General features: G+C 44.1%; 1 protein-coding gene across 1 annotated transcript in view; it reads left to right on the top strand.

Annotated features, from left to right (window-relative positions):
• The window catches only part of CDC5L (cell division cycle 5 like), a 61,656-nt gene extending 49,728 nt beyond the window's left edge, over positions 1–11,928 (top strand). The window contains exons 15-16 of the mRNA XM_037142594.2: positions 2,913–3,125; positions 3,817–11,928. Of these exons, the coding sequence (XP_036998489.1) occupies positions 2,913–3,125; positions 3,817–3,921 (318 nt within the window). The 3' untranslated portion in view covers positions 3,922–11,928. The remainder of the gene's footprint in view (positions 1–2,912; positions 3,126–3,816) is intronic.
• Positions 11,929–22,145: the final 10,217 nt, after the last annotated feature.

Below are 22,145 nucleotides of genomic sequence, written 5' to 3'. Positions count from 1 at the left end.
TGATGAATTATAGCATAAGGAACTTGATGTAGGCCATGGGTTTTGTTTTTTACTTATTGGCAGTGAGGACTTTTTGGTGGGTCTAGTTAAGAGAGACCGCTCTCTAGCTTCTGTAACAACAAGGGCTGAAACAGGATTCTCCATCCTGATTGCCTATTAGAATCATCGCGGGGCTTTAAAAATCCAAAGGTCTGAGGCCATTCAAATAGGGTCTGTTGGTTTAGGACACTGGCGCTGGTAGATTTTCAAAGCCCCGCAGGCAGTTCTTAGAGTTCGTTGGTGCTGGAAAGGCTCCTGCCAGGTGCTTGGCCTGGTGGTCCTCAGGGGGTGCCGCCGGGAGCACTCAGGGGCTCACTTAAGTAAGGAACAGTTCTTTTCCTTTTTTTTTTCCTATTAAAGCTGGAATTTTAAAGGTTTTAAAGCCTCATTTTCAATCCCTTGGTCTATTTGAGAGGAGAGCCAAGATGTGCCAACTCTTGGTGCTTATAAAACAATTGTAATCAGAGCCATCCATTGTTGACTGCTTTCTGTGCCAGTCACTGGGTGGCTAAGGGTTTTCACGTACATTATCTTATTACTACTATTAGTATTAGTATTTTTAATCCTCACCTGAAGATATGTTTATTGATTTGGGGGTGGGGTGGGAAGAGAGAAACATTGATCATTTGCCTCCTGTATGTGCCCTGACTGGGAATTGAATCTGCAGCCTTTTGGTGTACAAGGATGATGTTCCAACCAGTGGAGCCACTCGGCTAGGGCTTCATTATCGTATTTAAATTGCATAATAACTTTTAGCAGTGGCTGCCATTTTACAAGTAGAGAAATGGAGACATAGAGGTTAAGTAATTTGCATCAGCTCAGAACATCTGGGTGTCCATACTGGGTAGAGAGTGACTTACTCTTTCTTACCTTCTATACGGTGCTGCCTGACTTCATCCTAAGTGTGTCCTTAGAAGATACATTGTTGCTGTGGAACTTTGATTTATTATCTATTAGAGGAAAATGGCTCCTTTATAAAGGATATTACTTAGTCTTGGATTTATTCAAGTGAATTACAGAGAAATGAAAGCTAATTAACCTACAAAATGCTGAAGATACGACTGGTTTTTAAAGAGCTCTATTTAAATTTATTTTATTTTATTTTTAAAAAAGATTTTACTTATCTTTAGAGAGAGGGGAAGGGAAGGAGAAAGAGAGGGAGAGAAACATCAGTGTGTGGTTGCCTCTTGTGTACCTCCAAGAAGGGACCTGATCCTCAACCCAGGCCTGTGTCCTGACTAGGATTGAACTGGCGACCCTGTGGTTCGCAGGCTGGCACCGGAGCCACTGAACCACACCAGCCAGGGCCATTTAAATTAATTTTAGATTAATCTCACTTCTTAAGGTGCACATATGTAACACGTCCTTCTTCCCCCTTTCCAAAGCTTATTTGACTTTTAATAAACTTAGTTGGAGATGGAAAGGTATAAAGTAATACTTTTCCAGTAGAAGTGTACTTTATATTTTGAGGAACACTTTTATTTTTGATGTTACATATTTTAACTTTACATAAAATGTTGAGGTTGGCATATTTGTTTTTAAATCAGGTATTATGCATTGAAGTGGGTATTTCAAAGTTATCATGGAAACCTGTATATTGGTTTTGTTAATTATATTCTAAATATTTAAAAACATCTGGTGTACAGTTTTCATATCATCCTTTTGCATGTGACATTTTCTCTTGGTACCATTTCCGCTTAATTACTGCCATACCCCTCATTTACTGTTTCAGAGAAAAAAGGTATTTACCTTGTCATCTGTCTTGTTATAGGGTGCTGTCAGCCTCTTTATTATGAGCCTTACAGAGTATCATTTGGGGATCCATTAGCTTGAAGCTACTTAATTTTGGTTGCTTATGGATATCACTTGATGGCATCATCTGTTCGAGAGGGAATGAGGTGGGAAGGAGGGCAAAGAAAAGAAGTGGAAGGTGGGAGGGAAGAAGGAACAGACACACAGGGCAGTCGGCACAGATTTAATAGTTAACTCCTAAGGCTTTGACCTCACAGTTGTAAGTGTTGCATGTGGAAAGCGGGCGCTTGCAGATCACTCTGAAAGGTGGCGTGTGCTTCTTTCGTGGGTTACAGAATATACACCCAGGGATGGGGTGACGCCAGGGGGACTCTGCATTGCACACCTGTCCCCTTCTCTTCCCCTCCTTGGACCTTCTGAGCTGGGGCTTTCTCCTTCCTGTGCTTTAGAATTTTGTTCAAATCTTTCTTTTATTAATTATCCCTCTCCTTTTGTGAGTTTGTACATTTTTAACTTCCCCCCCTAATTTTAGAATGATCTGAGGAGGCAGCTCACCTGTGCTCAATATATTTAATAGAAAACTGTCATTTTTCTTAATTTTATATTGTCTTTTCACTCCTCAGAAAGAAACTTTCTATTGACTAGTGGGATAGTCTCTCTCTTTAACGTGTCATATGCCAAATTTAGGGATTTTATGTTATAAAAATAATCCAGTAATTTTATAGTTTGAGGGGTTATGTTTTGATCAAAGCTGTGGTACGTTATTGGATGTTCAGTTATTAAAAATGTGCGTGTATATTGGAGAAATACACTTTTGAGATACAGGTGGTGGAGGTGAGTCACCGCCTGTTCCAAAACCAGTGCAGGTTAATGTTGCAGCAGGAGCAGTTTTCTGCGATGAAGATTAGCTTTCTCCATACTGTGAAATGATAAATAGTTTGTTTAGGACTGACCTGGGAAACCCTCAAGGTGCAGGATGGGTTCTTCTTAAGCCTAATTTTGTGCTTCGGCAGCAGAAGGAAAAGGAATTCGAACAGAGTCTTGCTCTGAAGTAGTACTGTCCCTTGTGTCCAGTTATTTAGCTGCTGTGCTCACATGTGCTGGTGTGATTTCCCCCCTAGATAAACAGAGGTCACATGACGACAGAAGCCAAGAGAGCTGCAAAGATGGAAAAGAAGATGAAAATTTTGCTTGGGGGTTACCAGTCTCGTGCTATGGGGCTCATGAAACAGTTGAATGACTTATGGGACCAAATTGAGCAGGCTTACTTAGAGTTGCGCACTTTTGAAGAACTGAAGAAACACGAAGATTCAGCTATTCCCCGGAGGCTAGAGGTAACATTAGTGCCTTGCAGCGTTGCCTAGAGAGCTGCAAAGAATTACCCAGGGCTTTCCTTTTCTAATTTCTTTCCTGTTTGGCTATCCTCTGAAGCTGATGCTGTCTGACTTTTTTCAGTGAGAGCCTAAACTTTTCTGATCTAGAGTTGCCTGGGTGTAGATGGATAGACCGGGCCAGTGGTAGATACACAGGCTTTTCCTTTACTAATTTTCTGTTTTGTGTAACGATACCTGATGAAGTAAGTAAACCTTGTGATTTGTCCCCCTGAAACTAACCTAATTGTATTCCATTAATATAGCTCTCCTGGGTACATTAGGCCATTGCATCAAATTCCTTTAGTCACAATTAGCTGTATTTCCCAAGTGTGCATGATAGCCCCATCCCAGATTAAGTGCAGGCAGGGCTTAAGTGCATTTGTGGGTATTGATAGGACAGTAATGGCTTGTTTACTTGAGATAGAAGCAGAGATTTTTACAAAAAGGTGGTAGTCCCATGACCAAAGAACGGGTGTAGTAGTATTTGTTTTATAGCACTAGTAGCCGCTATTCTGGTTTTTCTTTGGGCTGTACTTGTCTCCGAGAGTCATGACTGAACTCGGCTGTACGGTGGTGAAGTACCATGAAATCTTTTTAATTTTCAGTTTGCTTACATAGGAAATAATTATTTTAATATTTTTGTCTCTTTAAGTGTCTAAAAGAAGATGTTCAGCGACAACAGGAGAGAGAAAAGGAACTTCAGCAAAGATTTGCTGATTTGCTGCTGGAGAAAGAAACTTTAAAGTCCAAAATGTGAAGCGCAGTTCGTGTTCTGTCACAGGAGGAATTAAGTGCTGGTTTTCGTACTCCGGAAGGCTGAACCTGATGTTTATCTTCATTGACAAATTCCCCCATGATCTGTGGGGTTTGGTTGTTTATTCTAAATGATATCGATCTTACCCAATCTATGTATAAAGACTTTAACTCCACAGGACATTTTGGGGTTTAAATTATGACGACAATCATTCGTTAAACAGTGTCATATTGGCAACTTTTTTTGGTTGGCCTTTATTTTAAAAGCGTGATTTTCAAGTGCTGCCTGTGAGGATACTCTTGAATAAAAACAAAAGATAAAATTGAGAATGCAGCCTTTTGTTTGAAGTAATTGGGTACTGAAGAGTGCCCACATACCAGCCAGTGTGTGTGGTATGTGACAGTTAACGCTGGCTCTTCGGTGATCAGAATGGTGATCCAGTGTCTTAAATGAAACCCTTCAGTGGCAATCCTTTTGTGGCTGTTAGTTTTTACTGTTTTAGCATAGAATGATCATTTGTCTGTGTACTGACAAGATAGATTAACTTTTTAATACCTCTTTTTTTTTTCAATATAATTTTAGGGAAGGTCTTTCCTCTGCCCACCTATTTACATATGTAGTTAATGGACTAGTACTCAAAAGATTTAATTTTCCTTGACCTGTTATTTTCTTGTAAATAGTTACTGACAAAAGTATTTTAAAGATTAATTTCAGCAAGGTTATCAGACTTTATTAAAGCTCTGTGTTTATCTTAACAAGTCAATTACAAATGTAGAATTTGGGGATGGGTGGGTAGAGGTGGGGAGATCTAACTGTAACAATCCGTGTGAAGTCATTTAGGGCAGTATTGGTTGGCTACAGGATCAGTAGAGGCCAACCATGTGTTGGACTCACTGAAAAAATTCACCCAATCTTAGAATATTAGGGAGGGGTTCATTCCTCCTTAATGAAATGAAATTCCTCCCTCATGAATGAATCCCTCCATTAAAAGGCAGGGATTCATTTATTCATTCATCAGGTGTTTGTTAACTCCACACCTAGTGTCAGAGTCCTGGCAATAGAGCAGTGAGCAGAGTGGGTGGCCATGGGTCCTGTTTTGTAGAGCTTACTGTTTATTGAGAATGACAGACACTAAAATTCAAGTGTTGGCTGAGTGACTCTTAAACGTGCCAGGCATTTGTGAGGGTTGGAGTGGGATGGTTATTGAGACACAGTCCTTGCTCTCATGGAGGTGACATGTGTGGGAGGAGATGATAAACATACAGGGAGAAGTATCAGGTCATGAACTTCCTGTGGAGGGAACTAAAATGGGGGGATGGGAAATAGTGACTGGGTGGCTACTTTGGGTTGGGTGATCAAAGAGCTCTCTAGGGAGGTAATATTTAAAACAGGATGTGACTGACATCTTAGAAGGAGCCATCCATGTGAGATTCAGGGGAAGCGCAATGCCAGCAAAGTGAAGAACCAGCAGCACAAGGGTGTGTTTGAGCAACAAGGTTGCTGTGGCCAGAGTGTCGAGAATGCATTTGTGTAAGGCCGGGTTGTATGGAGCCGTGTTTGTAAGGCTGGAGTAAGGAGTTTGGGTCTTCTGTGATGGAAAGCTTTCCTTCTGAGCAAAGGAACGACAGGGCTAGAAGCGTTTCAGCAACATCTTGTCACCACGTCCTCAGACTAGGGTAGAAATGGTCCTGATGGAAGATGTGGAAAGAGTTGAGCAGCAGTTGTTCTGGTCAGACCATTAATTTACCTTTTCCTGGAATCTTCTTAATTCTAGTTCTTTTTCCCAGTAATTTTGCATAGGCTTAGGAAAATACTTTGATATCTGTGAATATTGATGTTATCTGATAGTTTTTATTTAATTTTTATTGCATGCTTTATTGGCTGAAATGTTTAGAATGATAATAACAATGATACTAGACATCCTTGTTCTGTTTCTGACTTGAATGGGAACATCCATAGTTCCCATTAAACATCCATAGTGTTTTACCTTTAGACACAGGCTGGCTGTTTTGAGTCAGATAGTCATCTAGAAAGGAAATTTCCCTCTATCTTTAGTTTTTAAAGAATTTGAATTGGGTATGGCCCTGGAATTTTGTCAGATAGCTTTTTGGGTATCAGTTAAGGCGATTATATAGTTTATTTTCTTCATTTGATTTGTGATTACATACACATGCACATACACATACATGCACATTTTTGATTTTGAGAGTACATTTATTAAAGTGGGGACAGTGAACAAGGAAGTGCTTAGCACAGAAGAAGCACCAGGAGAGCCCAGGCGGAGCTGCTCTGGCTCCCTGGGAAGTCAGGGAAAGGGGGCCTTGGAGACAGGCTCAGGGGGTCAGCCCGGATGAGCTGCTGCTGCCCACTGCTCCCCACTGCAGGTAAGGGTTGCAAGCCTCATGGCCGCCCTTAGAGATGAGGGGAGAACAGTAAAGATGCACGCCCGTGGGGCTAGAAGGGTGTGGGCCTGCTCCCCAGAGGGAGCGTGCTGTCGATGACGTAATAGATTGTCCAGCGATAGGTCATCTTTGAACACCTGAAATCAGGTAGATTAAGGGAAAAAAAAAGATTACATCCCTGGCTGGTGTGGCTCAGTGGATTGAGTGCTGGCCTGCCAGCCAAGGTGGGTCGCTGCTTCAATTCCTAGTCAGGGCACATGCCTGGATTGTGGGCCAGGTGCCCAGGAGGGGGCGCATGAAAGGCAACCACACACTGATGTTTCTCTTCCTCCTTTCCCCTCTCTCTAAGAAAATGAATAAATAAAATCTTTAAAAAACCATTTATAGTTTACTTGTATCTTATGTAGTCTAGAGTTACACAGATTTAAAATTGTTGATCTAACAGTAAAGACTCATTTTCATTTCAAAATTTGAAGTAATGCGTATACTTACAGCCTAAAAAATGAACAAGAATCACATAATGTCAAATCCGGTAGGCTCGGTGCATTTGTAAAGTATTCATGCTTTTGCCACATGCTTTGGCTGGTAAGCAGACGTGCCGCCAGCCTTTGTTAGCGTCCTGTGAAGCACCGCTCTGAGAGTGATTTTGGTGACGAGTTTCATGTTCACATGTATCACGTTCTCTTACAAGGCGTTCATTAAATGGCAGTGTTAAAACTAGTGTTGAAAAGCATGTTCAAGTCTCAGTAACTTTGGGACAGAAACTAAGTGGGATAAAGACCAAAGGAAACTACCACTATGAGCAAGGGTTCTTTTTGAAAGAGTAGAAATAATGGTGAGGTAAGAAAAAGCAGTCTCAAAGGAAAGCACTGCGGCAACTGTGGGCTTCTGCTGTTCAGTCATGCACCCCCTACTTTTACATTATTTTGGGGGGGAAATTAGTTTCAAAATATGTGGTGTCCTCTGGAACACATTCTTCCTAAAATGTGACTGCCTTATTGGTACTAGAAATTTGATTTGCTAATATTTTACTTAGGAAAATTGCATTTTCGTGAGTGAGTTTGGTCTTCTGGCTATGGCCCAGGTTTGGACTGGGATTTGCTAACTTGTGAAGCAGTTAGGATGACTGGATGCATTTTTCTGTGCATCAAGCAGTTATATTATAAGCCAGGGGCGTTTTATTCCATGAAAGATTGAAGGATGGTGCTTATAAAACTCGAGTTCAGAGCCCTTTCTGGAAGGAATTTCTCGGTAACTCAGTTTCTTTTATGATTAGTATGTCATCTATTTTTAAGTAACTGTAAAATTTGTTTTCAAATATATCTTTTCAGTCGTGTTTATTATTTACTAAATTTAGGTAACACATGTCTAGCAAACTTTACTTTTTTGAAATTTAGTGTGTTTATTAGAGAATTTTATGAAAAATAAATTTCTATTTCTCAGTTTGTTCCTTCTAAGAAATTTACCTTTTTTTCTATTTATTTTTCCTGGACTGGGCTTGCTAAAGGTTATCTTTTTTCACTTCAAAACAACCAATTTGGGTTTGTTTATCAACTGTGATATTGTATTAGTTTCTCATCATACATTTATCATTTTTGTTTTTTCTAGATTTTTTTTCCTGTAACTTTCTGAGTTGTGCTTATATTTTTGTTTGTATACAAATGAATATGTTGAAGGCTTTTGTTTATCTCATTTCAAATATATTCACATTCCAGCTATGCTGATATGTTTTGTTTTCTGGGTAGTTTATTATTGTTTTTTAAATTTTTGGTTTATTAAGAATATTAAAACATTTCTGTTGGCTCCCCCCCCAGTTTTTACTACTTCTAGGCTTTTTTTACCTTGTAGAAAGAAAACATGGCTTACTGCTCTGTAGAATTCACTGAGGTTTGGGGACCTAGCATTTAAAAAGTGTTCTGTAGATGTGTGTGTGGGACAGGTGAGCACATGTTGTTCACTCACTTTAATGACACTATTACTGTTTTATTTTCTTGTTTTTGGTTGTACACTACCATAGACTAGTCGTGTTGTCTTAAAGTCTCCTGATACAGTTATTTCTCTCAATTTTATGTCTGCCCAGTGCTTCAGCTCCGTGTATTTCAGTGCTGTTACATAGCACCCACACGCTCGTGTCTGTCAGGTTCAGTGTATAGGGAAGCCTTACTAGTCCGGAAAGTTACTCTTAGTCCAGTTTATGTTTTTGCCTTGAATTTTACTTCTTGGATATTAGAATATTTTTCTTTTTTGTTTGTTTGCTTGATAAGTTGGTTTTTATCCTCTTATTTTTAACTTTTATATAATTTTTCGTTGTTTCTTAAACAGCATGTCTTTTTATACTTCAGCCTGTTTTGAGAGTCTGTGCATTTTGTCAGGGGAGTCCAGGTTTTTTGCTTTATGTTAATTACTGACTTCGGTCTTCTGTGATCATGTTTCATGCTTTCTCACTGGTTCCTCTCATTTCCTGAGTGGACTTTAATTTCCTGGCTTTAATTTTCTTAATGATTTAGAAAATATACATCCTCTTTTAAACTTTACAAATGATTATGGTATCATTTAGGGTTCAGTATCCATTCATGAGAAAGCAACCCTACCAGAGTTTGAACAGGGAGAATTCAATGTGAAGAATTATTAACTAGTAACAGGGAATTGATTAGCCACCGAGAGAGGCCAGGACATCTCTAAAGAACACAGGACTAGCAGCTGTGGGGAGCCGCCATTGCTTGTAGACAGAGACCCGAGGGAGGGGTGCACTTGGAAGAGCCCTTCCCCCCCGCAAGGCTGAGACAGATCTCATTGAAGGGGATGTGTGGCCCACTGGGTGCAGAAGTTTGCTGAGGGGCCACAGTGTGAAGTGGCAGGCAGGGCCTCAGGGAAACTCCCTAGGAGGTCACTTGCTGGGCTGCCAGTGACACTTGGAGGGGAGCTGCCTCTGGGCTGCCAGCAGAACCCTGGAGAACATGCACTGCTGGCTTTCACCCATCGCTGGCCAAAGTCACGGGCTGACAGTGACTCAGAGGGAGCCACAGGGTTAGCTCTGGAGACAGGTGGCCCCTTCCCCTCGCAGTGTCCTTCTAGTGCCGCCGAGCCACAGTGCCTAGAACCGTGTCCACTGGCAAACGAGGAATGTCTGTAAGTTACAACGCCAGGACCACAAAGCAGGGCAAGAGGGTGGGTCCGTAGCTGGCCCGGTGACCATTGTTTTCCAGAGTCACGCTGAAGCCTCAGTTTTTCTTAGCGGCTAAGTAAGGAATGAAGTTGGTGCCGGAACCACTTTTAATGCCATTAACAGCTCCTTTTCGCTATGGTGAGGGGACTCTTTCTGGTTTTAGTTTTAGGGGAATCTTCTGGGCATGTGTGCCGTTTCACCATTCAGAGCTGTGTTATTTCATCTGGTGGTCCTGGTGGCCAGTGTTGGGGTTTCCATGGAACTTTTTGTGTCTCTGCCCTGGGACTTCCTGTGTTCAGGCCATTCCTTGGAAGTGTTTCCTTATTCCTTACCCCTCCTACAGTCCTACATTATTTCTTTGGTCCCCTTTATTCCACATTTTCAGACAAAGATAAAGACAAGGAGGGAAGTTCAACAATATTATCTCTTAAAAAACTTTATTTTTACCAGCAATACATGCATATATTTTACAAAATTAAGTTCTAGGATGGTGGTGATGGCTGGAATATAACAACCAAAGACCCCCCCCCCCCCAACAACATTTACAGCGTAACTAGATGACAAGCTCTCCAACCCCGAGAGCTCCAACATACGTGTTGGTGGGGATGAACCACCCATAGGCACAAGGCCCGTGTGTGCTGAGTCTGCAGGGAAGAATCAGGGAGGCAATGGGGTATCTGACACCTCTAAGAACAGAGCAACTTTAAAGGAGCCAACAGGTCCTCATGGAATGAGTGAGCTGTAGACCGATTTGAGAACTGCTGCTAAAATTGGGACGGGCTTTGCTGCAGTAGTGAGCTTCTTAAAGGGAGTAAAAGTTTGAAGAGAAATTAGCAACCTTGATGATAAACATGTTAACCATTTTTCTTTTTTAGACAGGCCTAAACATCTCAAGGCAAGATTTTTTCCTTTGGGGAAAAAAATACAACTTAGTACTGTGTAGATGCTAAGGTTATCACCTATAACATCTGTTAACTTGCTGTGTTGGCTTGTGCCGTCCGGTGCGGCAGCCACAAGCCACGCACGAGTCAGGCATTGGCGTGTGGCTGGCTCACGTTCCTGTGTGCTGTAAGCGGTTTATTGGATTAGGAAGACAGTCTGAAAAAAAAACTCATTTGAAAATATTGTTTACATGTTGAAATGAATGAATTTTTGATAATGGTGGCTTACATAAAATGTATTATTAAAATTAGGTCCACCTGTTTCTCTTTAAAAAATGTGGCTAGAACATTGAAATTACATATGTGGCTTGCATTATATTTCTTCTACAGCACTGTTCTAATTGTTTGTTATTGATTGCTAATTTAATTCCATTGTGGTTTGAGAACCTACTCTGGATGATTTCAGTCCCTTTAAATTTGTCGAAGCTTGTTTTATGACCCCAGCACGTGGTCCGTGGTGGGGAGTGTTTTTTGTGCACATGAAGTGTGTATTCTGCAGGCTGTAATGTTCTGTAAATGCCAATTAGGGAGGTCACGTCGATAAGCAGAACTCAAGTTTTCTATATTTTTAAATGCTTTTTCTCTCCACTTGTTCTGTAAATTGCCGAGAGGTGTCGTGAAATAACCAACTGTAATTGTGGGTTTGCATATGTCTCAGTTCTTGTTTTTCTGTTGAGAAGTTTTGTCTGTATATACATTTAGGATTATTACATTTTCTTGCTGAATTGTCACTTTTGTGATTATGAAATGCTCTTCTTTATATCTGGCAGCATTTGGCCTAAAACCTACTTTGTGTGATATTGATGTTGCTACTCTAGTTATCTTATGATTAGTGGTTGCAGGATTATCCTTTCTCACCCTTTTACTTTTAACCTCTCTGTATTTTAATAGTTAATGTGGGTTTTTATAGGTATTATATTGTTGGTTGGGGTAGATGTGTATCTTAGACTGCTTGATACTCCACAGGTTATTGAGGCTTTGTTCCTTTTAAAAATTATTGTTTTTCTCCTTCATTCTTTATTTTGTATAAATCATATTGCAGTGTTTTGAGTTTGCTGATTTTTTCTGCAGTGTCTGATTTGTTGTTATGCTTTTGCAGTGAAATTTTCATGTCAGATACTATATTTTTGTCCTTAGCAGTCCCATTTTGTTGTTTTTTATATTCATATTTTCCTTTACATTCTTGAGCACATAAAGCATGTTTATAATAGGTTGCACTCCTTATCTGCTAAACACTTTAGCAGATAAGGATTTTTTCCTGGTTCTATTTCTATTGACCGATTTTTCTCCTGGATCCCGGCCATTTTCCAGTTCTTTGGTCTAGAACCTACAAAGGTTGGTACACATTGCGAATGTTACATTGCTGGCTTTGTTTTATTTGTAGCAGGCTTTATTCCAGCAGATAGTTAACTTCTTGAGGATCAGTTCAATCCTTTCGAGGCTTGTTTTCCAGCAAACCGGCCCATGCCTGTTTCTGTAAATAAAATTGTATTGGAACACAGCTATACTCCTGTGTGAATTTCTTGCCGTCTGACTGCTTTCACGCTACAAGGGCAAACTGGGCAGTCGTCACACAGGCCATGTCGCCTGCAGAGCCTAAAGTAATTATGTCCCTGGTCCCTACAGAAAAACATTGTCTATCCCTGCTCTAGTATTTATTATTTTACAGTGAATTTGTAGGTAAATATCTAAACACTTTCTCCGTTTTGATTTCTACTACAGTAAATATCCATAGCTATGATCCACATAGAAGATTTTGGGGATCCTCAGTTTCTGAAAGTGAGGAGGAACCCTGAGATCCCCCAAATGGAGAACTGCCCATTTAGATTAAACTTGCGAGGTGTGAGGAATGCCTTCCCCTTGGGAAGTCCGCAGCGCTCCCTGGTCTCTGGTCAGACCCTTCCAGCCCCACCTGGGCCTGGGACAGGCTGGTGGTGGCCAAGTCTTGTATGTGCAGTGAGTCGCTGTCCATTATCGGATTCTGAGGTTTTTCGACTGAAATAAGCAGCAGAAGTTCTTAATTAGATTCTATTGTTTTTGTGTTTATTGATCCTAGAGAGGTGTGCAAAACACAGCAGGGAACACTAAGTAATTAATGCAATAAACTCTTATTTGCCCATGAGGTGCCTGAAATCTCATGATGGGAACAGATTTGACCAAATACTGAAATTAATGTTCAAGCCAAGTCCAAGGTCCAGCTCTTGTTTTTCTGCCATAAATAGCCACTGTGGGATCTGAAATCTCAGAGCAGACTAATCCCAGAACACTTACTTGTTTTTAGGTAAAACAACCCTTTGTGTTACTGCACCTAATAAAGCTGAGGGACTCATCTCCTGGAAAACTGACATAAATTGGAGGTTTAAAGAAATCCACATTCTTTTTTTTTTTTTTAAAGATTTTATTTACTTTAGAGGGGAAGAGAAGGAGAGAGGGAGAGAAATTTCAATGTATGGTTGCCTCTTGTGTGTCCCCTACTGGGAACTGGCCTGAAACCCAGGCATGTGCCCTGAGAATTGAAGTGTGGTTCTTTGGTTCGCAGGCCTGTGCTCAATCCACTGAGCTATGCCAGCCAGGGTGAAATCTACATTCTTGACTCATGAATAATCCGGATGTTCTTTTCTATATCTTGGGAATATATCTTGTACTGATAATCTTTAAAATTGAATTCATGGAAGAACAGTTGCCATTCCTTTCTACCAGTCACCTGCCCCGCTTCCCACCAAGAGTGCTTGGCTGAATGGGCTAAAAAATTATCCTGGTATAATGAAGTGACTCAAAAACAGAAGTTGGACCAGATTTTTGGAGTGATGCATATGGCCTACCTCTAGGAGATGCATCATGGATACATTGGAAGATGAAACAATTTACTCTGTGTCCCAGAGTAGCCTTTGCAGGGATACTTTAAGGGTAGAGCTGTTCCGAACATGTGGGTGAGGCTTACTCCAGTACTCCAGGAAGGACTCCCTGCTCCCCAACAAAAATGGACAGACCTGCCAACTACAGGAAGTTTAGTGTTTAAAAGTCTTTACTCGAGGAAGGAGAGGTCAAGGAAACCTGTCCAGATTTAGGATTTGCTCTCCTAAGAAATCTAGTGTAGAAGTATTTTAACATCCTTAGAGGTATCCAATGCCTGTCTCCAAAGTTCATAATTGGGTCATAAAATCTGGTGGAAGAATAAGAGAGAACAGAGACTTCCAGCTAAGATGGAGGCATAGGTAGATACACCTTGCCTCCTTGCACAACCAAAAGAAGGACAACAAATTTAAAAACTAAAAATAACCACAACTTTCAGAAAATCCAACTATATGAAAGTCTGACCACCAGAGAGTTAAAGAAGAAACAGTCATTTGGACCAGTAGGAGGGGCGGAGATGGGGAGCTGGGGCAGAGAGGACGCGGCAAGGTGGTAGCTGGAGGCCTGGGCGGGTGAGGCAGCAGCTGGAGGGCCGTGGGGTCCCACATTTGCGTGTGGATAAACTGGGAGGAACAACTGGGGAGTGAGACAGACCATGCAAACCAGGGTTCCAGTATGGGAAAAAAAGCCTCAAAATCTCTGCTTGTAAAAACCTGCGGGGGTTGAGGCAGCAGTGAAAGAAACTCCCAGCCTCCACAGGAGAGTTCATTGGAGAGACCCACATGGTCCTAGAATGTAAACAAGTCCATCCACCCAGGAATCAGCACCTGAAAGCACAATCTAATTGTGGGAAGTGAGGGAAGTGACTGAGAGCTGGACGAAAGTGAAGCAAGTGACACTGTTTCTCTCTGACCCCTCCCCCACATACAGCATCACAACGCAAGTACTTGGGTGGCTCTGCCCTGGCAAATACCAAAGGCTCCGCCCCTTACTACATGACAGGTGAGCCGAGACAAAGAACTACAGCCCAAATGAAAGAACAGATCAAAACCAAAAATAGAACTAAGTGATGAAGAGATAACCAACCTATCAGATGCACAGTTCAAAATACTGGTAATGAGGATGCTCACAGAAATGGTTGAGTATGGTTGCAAAATAGAGGAAAAAGTGAAGGCTATGAAAAATGAAATAAAAATATGCAGGAAGCCAACAGTGAAGGGAAGGAAACTGAGACTCAATGATTTGGAGCACAAGAAAGAAAGAAACATTCAGCAGGAACAGAATGAATAAACAAGAATTCAGAAAAGAGGCTTAGGAACCTCTAAGACAACTTTAAACAATAGAACATCCGAATCATAGGGGTGCCAGAAGGAGAAGAGGAAGGGCAAGAAATTGAAAACTTATTTGAAAAAATAATGAAGAACTTCCCCAATCCGACAAAGGAAATAAATAGACTTCCAGGAAGTTCAGAGAGTTCTAAAGAAGGTGAACCAAAAGAAACACACACCAAGACACATCATAATTACATTAGCCAAGATTAAAATGAAGGAGAGAATTCTAGAAGCAGCAAGAGAAAAGGGGACAGTCACCTACAAAGGAGTCCCCATCAGACTGTCAGCTGATTTCTCAAAAGAGACCTTACAGGCAAGAAGGGGCTAGAAAGAAGTATTCCAAGTCAGGAAAGGCAAGGACCTACATCCAAGATTGCTCTATCCAGCAAAGCTTTCATTTAGAATGGAAGGACAGATAAAGTGCTTCTCAGATAAGGTCAAGTTTAAGGAGTTCATCATCACCAAGCACTTATTATATGAAATGTTAAAGGGATTTATCTAAGAAAAAGAGGATAAAAAACATGAACAGTGAAAGGACAGCAAACTCACAGTTATTAACAACCACACCTAAAACAAAAGCAAACTAAAAGAACAGCTAGATCAGGAGTGAAAACATAGAAATGAAGATCTCAAGGAGGGTTAGCAACAGGGGAGTGGGAGGAGGAGCAGGGGGAAAAGGTACAGAAAATAAGTAGCATAGACAGTAGATAGAAAATAGATGGGGGGGCAAGAATCTAAAGAACTTGAGACACATGGTCATAAACTAAAGGGGGGTAACGGTGGGGATGGGGGGGTAGGGTGCAGGGGAATGAATGGAGGAATAGAACAACTGTAATGGCATAATCAATAAAAAAATAAATTAAAAAAATTTAGAAAGGATCACTACCAGATAATAAAGAAATTAAAAAAATGATTTTGCTTGATGACAAAACCTCAGCATGTATATATATATATATATATATACACACCTAAACAAAACCTCTTTAAGAGACAGGCTCATCTAACCTGAGACGTAAGTCACTCAATCACCTGGGCTGTCAGCACTTCAGCATCAGCCCCGGCACGAGCTCCCTGAGCGTGGCTGTGGCAGGGTCCGCACCGCCAACCGTCCCTGCAACGTGGCTGTAAAGCCCCATCATGGATTGTGGGCAGTTTCATCAGCGCCAGGGTGCATGTGTGTGGCCTTTTCCCAAGTGTCGCCCTAAGAAGCCAGGCCCTGTTCCAACACTGTTGCCACTGCTTTTTAAAAAAGAATGTCTTTGGAACTGCTTATTGGATTGTTTTGAATACCTCCAGTGGTGCTCGGGAAAGACGGACCAGTTCCTGTAATGGGATGGAAAAGGGAAAGGAAAGGGGAAAAGGAAAAAGGGAAAGGGAAAAGGAATAGGCGGGGAGACTGGTGAGACGTTAATGCAGGAGCTGAGACCGGTGAGGGGCGTCGAGGCCGTGGAGACGGGAGACAGGGGTTCGAGGGGTTTGTGAAGGCAGAGCTGGACATGGTCAGTGCCTGGATACAGATGTGGAAATGGCCCTGGTGAGCGGTCTCCGACGGGGGCAACGGTGATGATAGGAGTCAGTGGGGGAGCTGATTTTGGAGAAGAGATGAAATGTTTGTTGCTAGTGTAAATATCAAACAGGCTTTGGGTCTGGAGGTCAAGAGGGAGGTTGTTATTGGAGGCTGGTCTCTACTTATTCATGGAACGGACATCAAGTACCTGTAATCAAACAGCTTGCGAGAGGTAAGTGCCTGTGGTACTGAGATGGTAACGCCCCCCCCCCCCCGACACCACCTTAAGCCTCTCAAAGCTGACAGCTGTAGGTGCTTCATTATCTTTGCTTTATAGATGAAGATAACGTAGTCTGAGAGGGCAAATTATATCTATTTCATTTCCAGATAAGGCTGAATTAAGTGCGCGAGAGTAGGAAACAAGAAGAAATAAATGAAAACATCAACATCATTACTGGTGAAATTACAGACTGGAGGCTGGAGCTTAGATTTGTGCCCACAGTGACCTCCTAGGGGCCCCACCATCCTCAGCCTCAAAGCAGCCCCTTTCTGGGCCAGTGTGAGTTGGCAGAACAGACACGTTTACCCAGGCGGCTGCCTCATAACTGGTCTCTCAGAGCTATGGTCCTACCTGTTTATGGGTCCTGGCAACTTTGGGAAGAAGGCAAGTTTATAAAACATGGCTGAATTGCTAGGAGACAAGTCCCAGGATGATCATTTCAAGAGAACCCAGCCCTTCGCAGGCAGGTGAGGGCTGGGAGTCAGGGCACTGGCGGCTTACTGCCAGGTGCTCCCAATGGTCTGTGTCTGTGGACTTCAGAGGCACTGAGGCCTCGAGCCTCACTTGCAAAGTGCAGCCTCTGCACCAAGGGCTTTAGCACCGCCCAGCGCTGCTGAATGGGAACCTGCATCTTAACAAGATCCCCCAGGTTGTGTGCATGCACATTAAAGTTTGGGCGACATTTCTAGGAGCTGCCCTGTACATGAAGGAGCAGCTTGTTTTTCTCCGGGTTTCCTCCTGCTCTCGGGAAGGCTTGATGAATATTCTCCTCCCTGCAGAGGCCTCCCTGCTCCAAAGGCTGCCAACGGGCCCTTCCTTCGATCACTCATTCTATCAACAATTTGTCCGTTATTTGGGAGCAGTGAAAAAAGCCTTCTCAAAACAGGCCCTGAAGCTCATGGGGCACATGTGATAACTTACGCAAACCAACCTGATACTTACTTCATCTCCTGCTATAGTCTCCTCCACAGAGTTTGTGAAAAGTCGTTTTCGCAACCCGTTGGCTAGGCCATTTGTTTCACTACAAGACTTTCTCCCCAGAGGGATTTGTGATTATAACTGGAGTGAGAAAGCTCTGTTATTAGAAATAATATTTGGCCCTAGAAAACTGAAGAGAACTTGGGTGGAAGGGGGAATGGCAGACAGGGCGGGGGGCGTGGGGGGGAGGCTGGGAGAACAAGGGCCCTTGCTGTATCTGCAGTTCCCATTTTTGGATTTACAAAGGGGCAGAGAGATCCACGGAGAAATAAAGGCTCAGAAAAGTGGTTCTCTTGGAGCTGTGCTGCCCAGTAAGGACGTTAGCTATACACAGATAAAGGGAGCATTCAAATGGATGAAATTGTATTAAATTTACATACATTTAAATAAAATTTGCATTCAGTCCCCCGGCCACATTTCTGCCACTGAGAAAGTTCCGTGGGACAGTGCTGTTCTGGACAGTCACACGGGGTTGTAAGACATGTCGGCTGCTGAGGTAGTGACTTGTTTCTAGTTCAAAACTGAGCTGCACCAGAGGGGCCCAAAGTCTGTTCCTCTTCCCTAGGCGAGGGCCGGTACGTGTGCCTTTTCTTCTCTGCGGTCTCTTAGCGGGTGCTGTCGCCTCTGCCGGTGTGACAACCAGCTGTGAGCCATGCGCTGCCCCCAAAGCCAGAAGACCCAGTTGGCGGTACCACGGCATTCCTGGCACCAACGCTGGGCGGTTGGCGGCACTCGTGGTCACCGACTGACAGTGCGCTCGTGTGCCAGAGACGGCGCGACCCCGAATTGCTCGTGGGGCTTAGAAGACGGTAACCCCCACGAACCCTCATTTAGTTAAATGAAACAGCCGCAGCGAAATTCGCCACCGCCACCGACAAAACTCACTCCCGTCACCCCGCACTCCCAATAACACGCATCTTATTTTGTCTGGAAGAAACCTCGGGAGTGAGCATTTTGCTGTATGAGAATGTAAAGTTTTACAATAATATTGCTTTCTAGATTTAACTTTAACAGGTTTGAAACTCCCCCCAGCGCAGGCTGTTTTATGTAACAAGACCTCAGTTTGGCGGCTGGGCCAAACGACATGTTAAAACACACAGGCATCTGCAGTCTCACTAGTCAACATTCGAGGCGGGGGTTTGCCCGAATCGAGTGTGTCTAATCCTGTCCGGCCTACAGGTCAGAGCCTTGTGCTTGCGATGTTTCCCCGTCGGTAAGAGGCTTTTTTCCTTTTGACTCCGAGTCAACAGTGCTGATTGCTTCTCCGACACAGGTGAAACGGTGTCTAAGGATTAGCTCCGAGGGCTGGTCTTGGATGGCATGTATGTATCTCAAACTCGGCTGCGATCACGAGGTACAGACGCTACGTGAAAACAGGCGCAAACTTCTGTGTGATGCTGACGTCACGAGAGAAAGAGTGCCCCAGGCAGGGTCCCCCAGGTAAGACGGGCTGGTACTGCCGCAAAGTCTGGGAGGCTGTCACAGCTCAGCCCAGATCTCGTGCCTGATCCGCCACCTTCAGCCTGGGGACGTGGAGGTCACTGCCAGAGGACACTTTTTTTTAATGCTCACCTGAGGTCATGCTTATTGATTTTTAGGGAGAGGGGAAGGGAGCAAGAGAGAGGGGGAGAGAAACATCGATGTGAGAGAGAAGCATTGGTTGGTTGCGTTTCGTATGTGCCCTGAGTGAGGAACTGAACCTGCAACCCAGGCATGTGCTCTGACTGGGAATCGAACCCACAAACTTCTGGTTTAGGGGAGACACTCTAACCAACACAGCGGCCAGGGCCTCCCCACACTTTGAAACTAGCCGTGTAGACGCCAGTCTATTTGGAAACCTGAACATTTCCCCACAGCACATAAAAAAGAGACTGCTCCCTTATTTAAGAGTCAGTGTGGAGCTCACAGACCTGCCGAGGCTTCCTAGTACATTTGAAAAGGTTAGACTAAGCTGATAAACCATAATTTCTCTACATTTCCTCAAATATACCATCAGGGCACAAATTACCATATCACTGAGCTGGGCAGGGCCGGAGGACCCCTCCGGGGGCCGTCTTAGCCCGGTGAAGGTGGTGAGAACCTAGTGGAAAAAAATCACCCCTGCAGTACAGAGTGTGGTAAGAATGCCTGAAAAACGCTCTCTGAGTGAGCAGTTCCACATCTGGGGATTCAGCCAGCAGATGCACTGGCAATGCAGGGGAAATCGGTGCAGCGCTGTGTGCGTGAGGGGCTGGGAAGAACGCGAGGGTCCATCAGCGGGTCCAATTAATCACAGCAGTGTTCATGCCCAGGAGGCCTCTGCAGCCTGCGGCCCGGGGGGGTCCCCGCCTTCCCGCCGGGCCCTCTTCATTCTCTTTGCTGTCCAAATCCAGCCAGGCCAGCTCCAGCCGTCTCCTGAGTCACCGTGGTGCTGACACGTATTTGGTCTCGTATGTGTTGGGCCTCATTTGTGGTTTCTTTCTGTGTCAAGCTGTAGCTCCTTCGCTAGATCGTAAGGGTCTTGGAACCGTGTCTCCTCAGCATCTGCCGGCCAAGAGGACTGACTGCTCAGCTGCTCTGCTTATCTGTGAATCCTGCTTTTGTCTCCGTGTATAATTTCTCTCCTTCTCGTTTCTGGGCACCTCTGGCCCCCAGACACCAGCTCCCCTTGTCAGTCCCCACCACTGGCTCCCACACCAGCGGATAAGCCTTAAGTCTGGAAATTGCTGAACAATAGCTTTTGCTGTGCTAGACAATAGAGAGTGGGAACCGGGGAGTCAGGGCGGAGGGGCTTCTTGGGAATGAGAAGAAGCACTGTCCTCAGAAGTCCTGAGTTTGAGTCCTGCCTCTGTTATTTTTGGGCTGTGTCCCCCAGGGTGGATACTTGATGTTTCTGAACTTGACTTCTCTGTGTGAAATGCAGCTGTTACGAGGTCCTGCAGGACTTGCCGGCAGAGTCGGGTTAGTGTGGTCCGTGAGCCGCCGAGGGCCCACGCTGGTAAAGTGTTCTTACCGTCCCTGCTCTTCGTGATTTCTTGACTGTAGCTCACAGAGAGAGACACCAGGAAGCCTCACACCAGACTCAGAGCCGACACACGGTGCCGTGGAGGAGGAGGGGACTCGGGTGGGGGCAGGGAGCGCTGGCAGACCCATCCGTTCACAGTGTCCTGACTCACAAGCCCTTGGCATTGGTTTGCATCTGAGGGAGTGAATGTGCTGATTAGTTGTACTTGGTGAACCAGAAGCACAACCAAAATATGTTCCTCTGCGGGATTTAAACACTGAACAGGAAGAGCAGTGTGTGGTGATGAGTGCAAACATTTCAGTTTTAGTTTTCAACCATGGACATGTGTGTTTTGAAAGCCAGTCTGGGGAAAACAGTCATTCAGTTAGTCGGGGCCATCCCTGCTCCCTCCACGCTGTCGGGAGTGGCAGGGCGGGGGCAGGGTGGCGGGGTAGCGAAGCCGTCATTTGTCCCTTGGGGCAGGTGGTGGAATGGAAAAAGCTTTGGATTCATGTAGGCTCTACTACGAAGGAGCTGTGTGACCTTGGGCAAGTTAGCTCCCTTCTCTGAACTTATTCTCTTCACCTGTAAAGAGGGGAGCCCCTTCCCTGGGAGGGCCCTGTGGGTACTGACTGGGAGGGGTCAGGGCCGTGCCTGGCACACAGCAGGCCTCCGGGTCCTTCCTTCATTCAGAAAGGGAAGCAGAACCAAACCACCGTGACTCCGGGTTTTTCTGTCACAGCTGAATTCAGTCCCGCCCAACACATTTTACAGATAAATTCCCCTCATCTCATAGGAAAGGAAATTAAAGTTACAAGCCCCAAACTTTCTACTTTAAGCCTGTTTTGTATTTTTCCAAGATGACTACTGCTCTCTTCATTAACATTCCCAGCACTCTTTAACAGTTTTCAGAGCCCATAGAAAGACAGCTATGTGTGTAAGGTCTGGCCAGAGGGGTGGAAGCAGAAATGCACGAATTCTTAAAAGGGGGTGCTCTTCTTCCCTCTTCCACACTGGTTTTTAAATTCTTTCTTCCCCACACTGTTTTACTTACAACACATATAGCACAAAATACATGGGTTTTTATTTTCCCACACCAACCAGTTCTCTAGCGCCGATTAGGCTTCCTGCAAGACGGCCAGTGCCGACACTGTGGGTCTGGACTTGGCGTCGGACTCCACAGGTGAAGGGCTCAGTCCCGAAGGACTGCCCCCAGCAGACCCCAGTCCCAACTTGCCATCTGTGCTTCTGACCGGATCAGTGCTGATTCTGACTGGTTGTAAATTGGGGATTCCCATGACTCTCTCAGCAGACTCAGCAATTTGTTAGAATGGCTCACAGAACTCAGGGAATATCTTTACTTACTGTCCCTGGTGAATTATAAAGGCTACTGTAAAGGACACTGGTGAACAGCCAAGCCAGATGAAGAGCAGGCACAGTGAGGTCTGGGAGGGTCCAGCGCAGGAGCTTCTGCCCCGTGGAATTGGGCTGGTGCACTCACAGTCTGGGAGCTCTCGGAACCCCATCGCTCAGGGTTTTCCTGGAGGTTCCGCTAGGTTATCACGCTCGATTCAATCTACAGTCATCGGTCGCTGCGCCCAACCTTCAGCCCCTTTCCTCTCCCTGGAGGCGGGGGAACTGGGCTGAAAGTTCCAACCTCGAGTCACTGGTGGGTTCCCCTGGCAACCAGCCCCCGACCTGAAGCTATTTAGAATACTGAGAGTCACCTTATTAGCATAGACTCAGATTATGGCTGTTAATGAAAAAAAAAAAAAAAAAAAAAAAG

This window comes from Artibeus jamaicensis, unplaced genomic scaffold (genome assembly GCF_021234435.1).
Source record: "Artibeus jamaicensis isolate MK-2021 breed Jamaican fruit bat unplaced genomic scaffold, CSHL_Jam_final contig_484, whole genome shotgun sequence".
NCBI classification, from domain to species: Eukaryota; Metazoa; Chordata; class Mammalia; order Chiroptera; family Phyllostomidae; genus Artibeus; species Artibeus jamaicensis.
The sequence above is the reverse complement of the archived record's forward strand: the minus strand, read 5'-3'. Positions and strand labels throughout refer to the sequence as shown.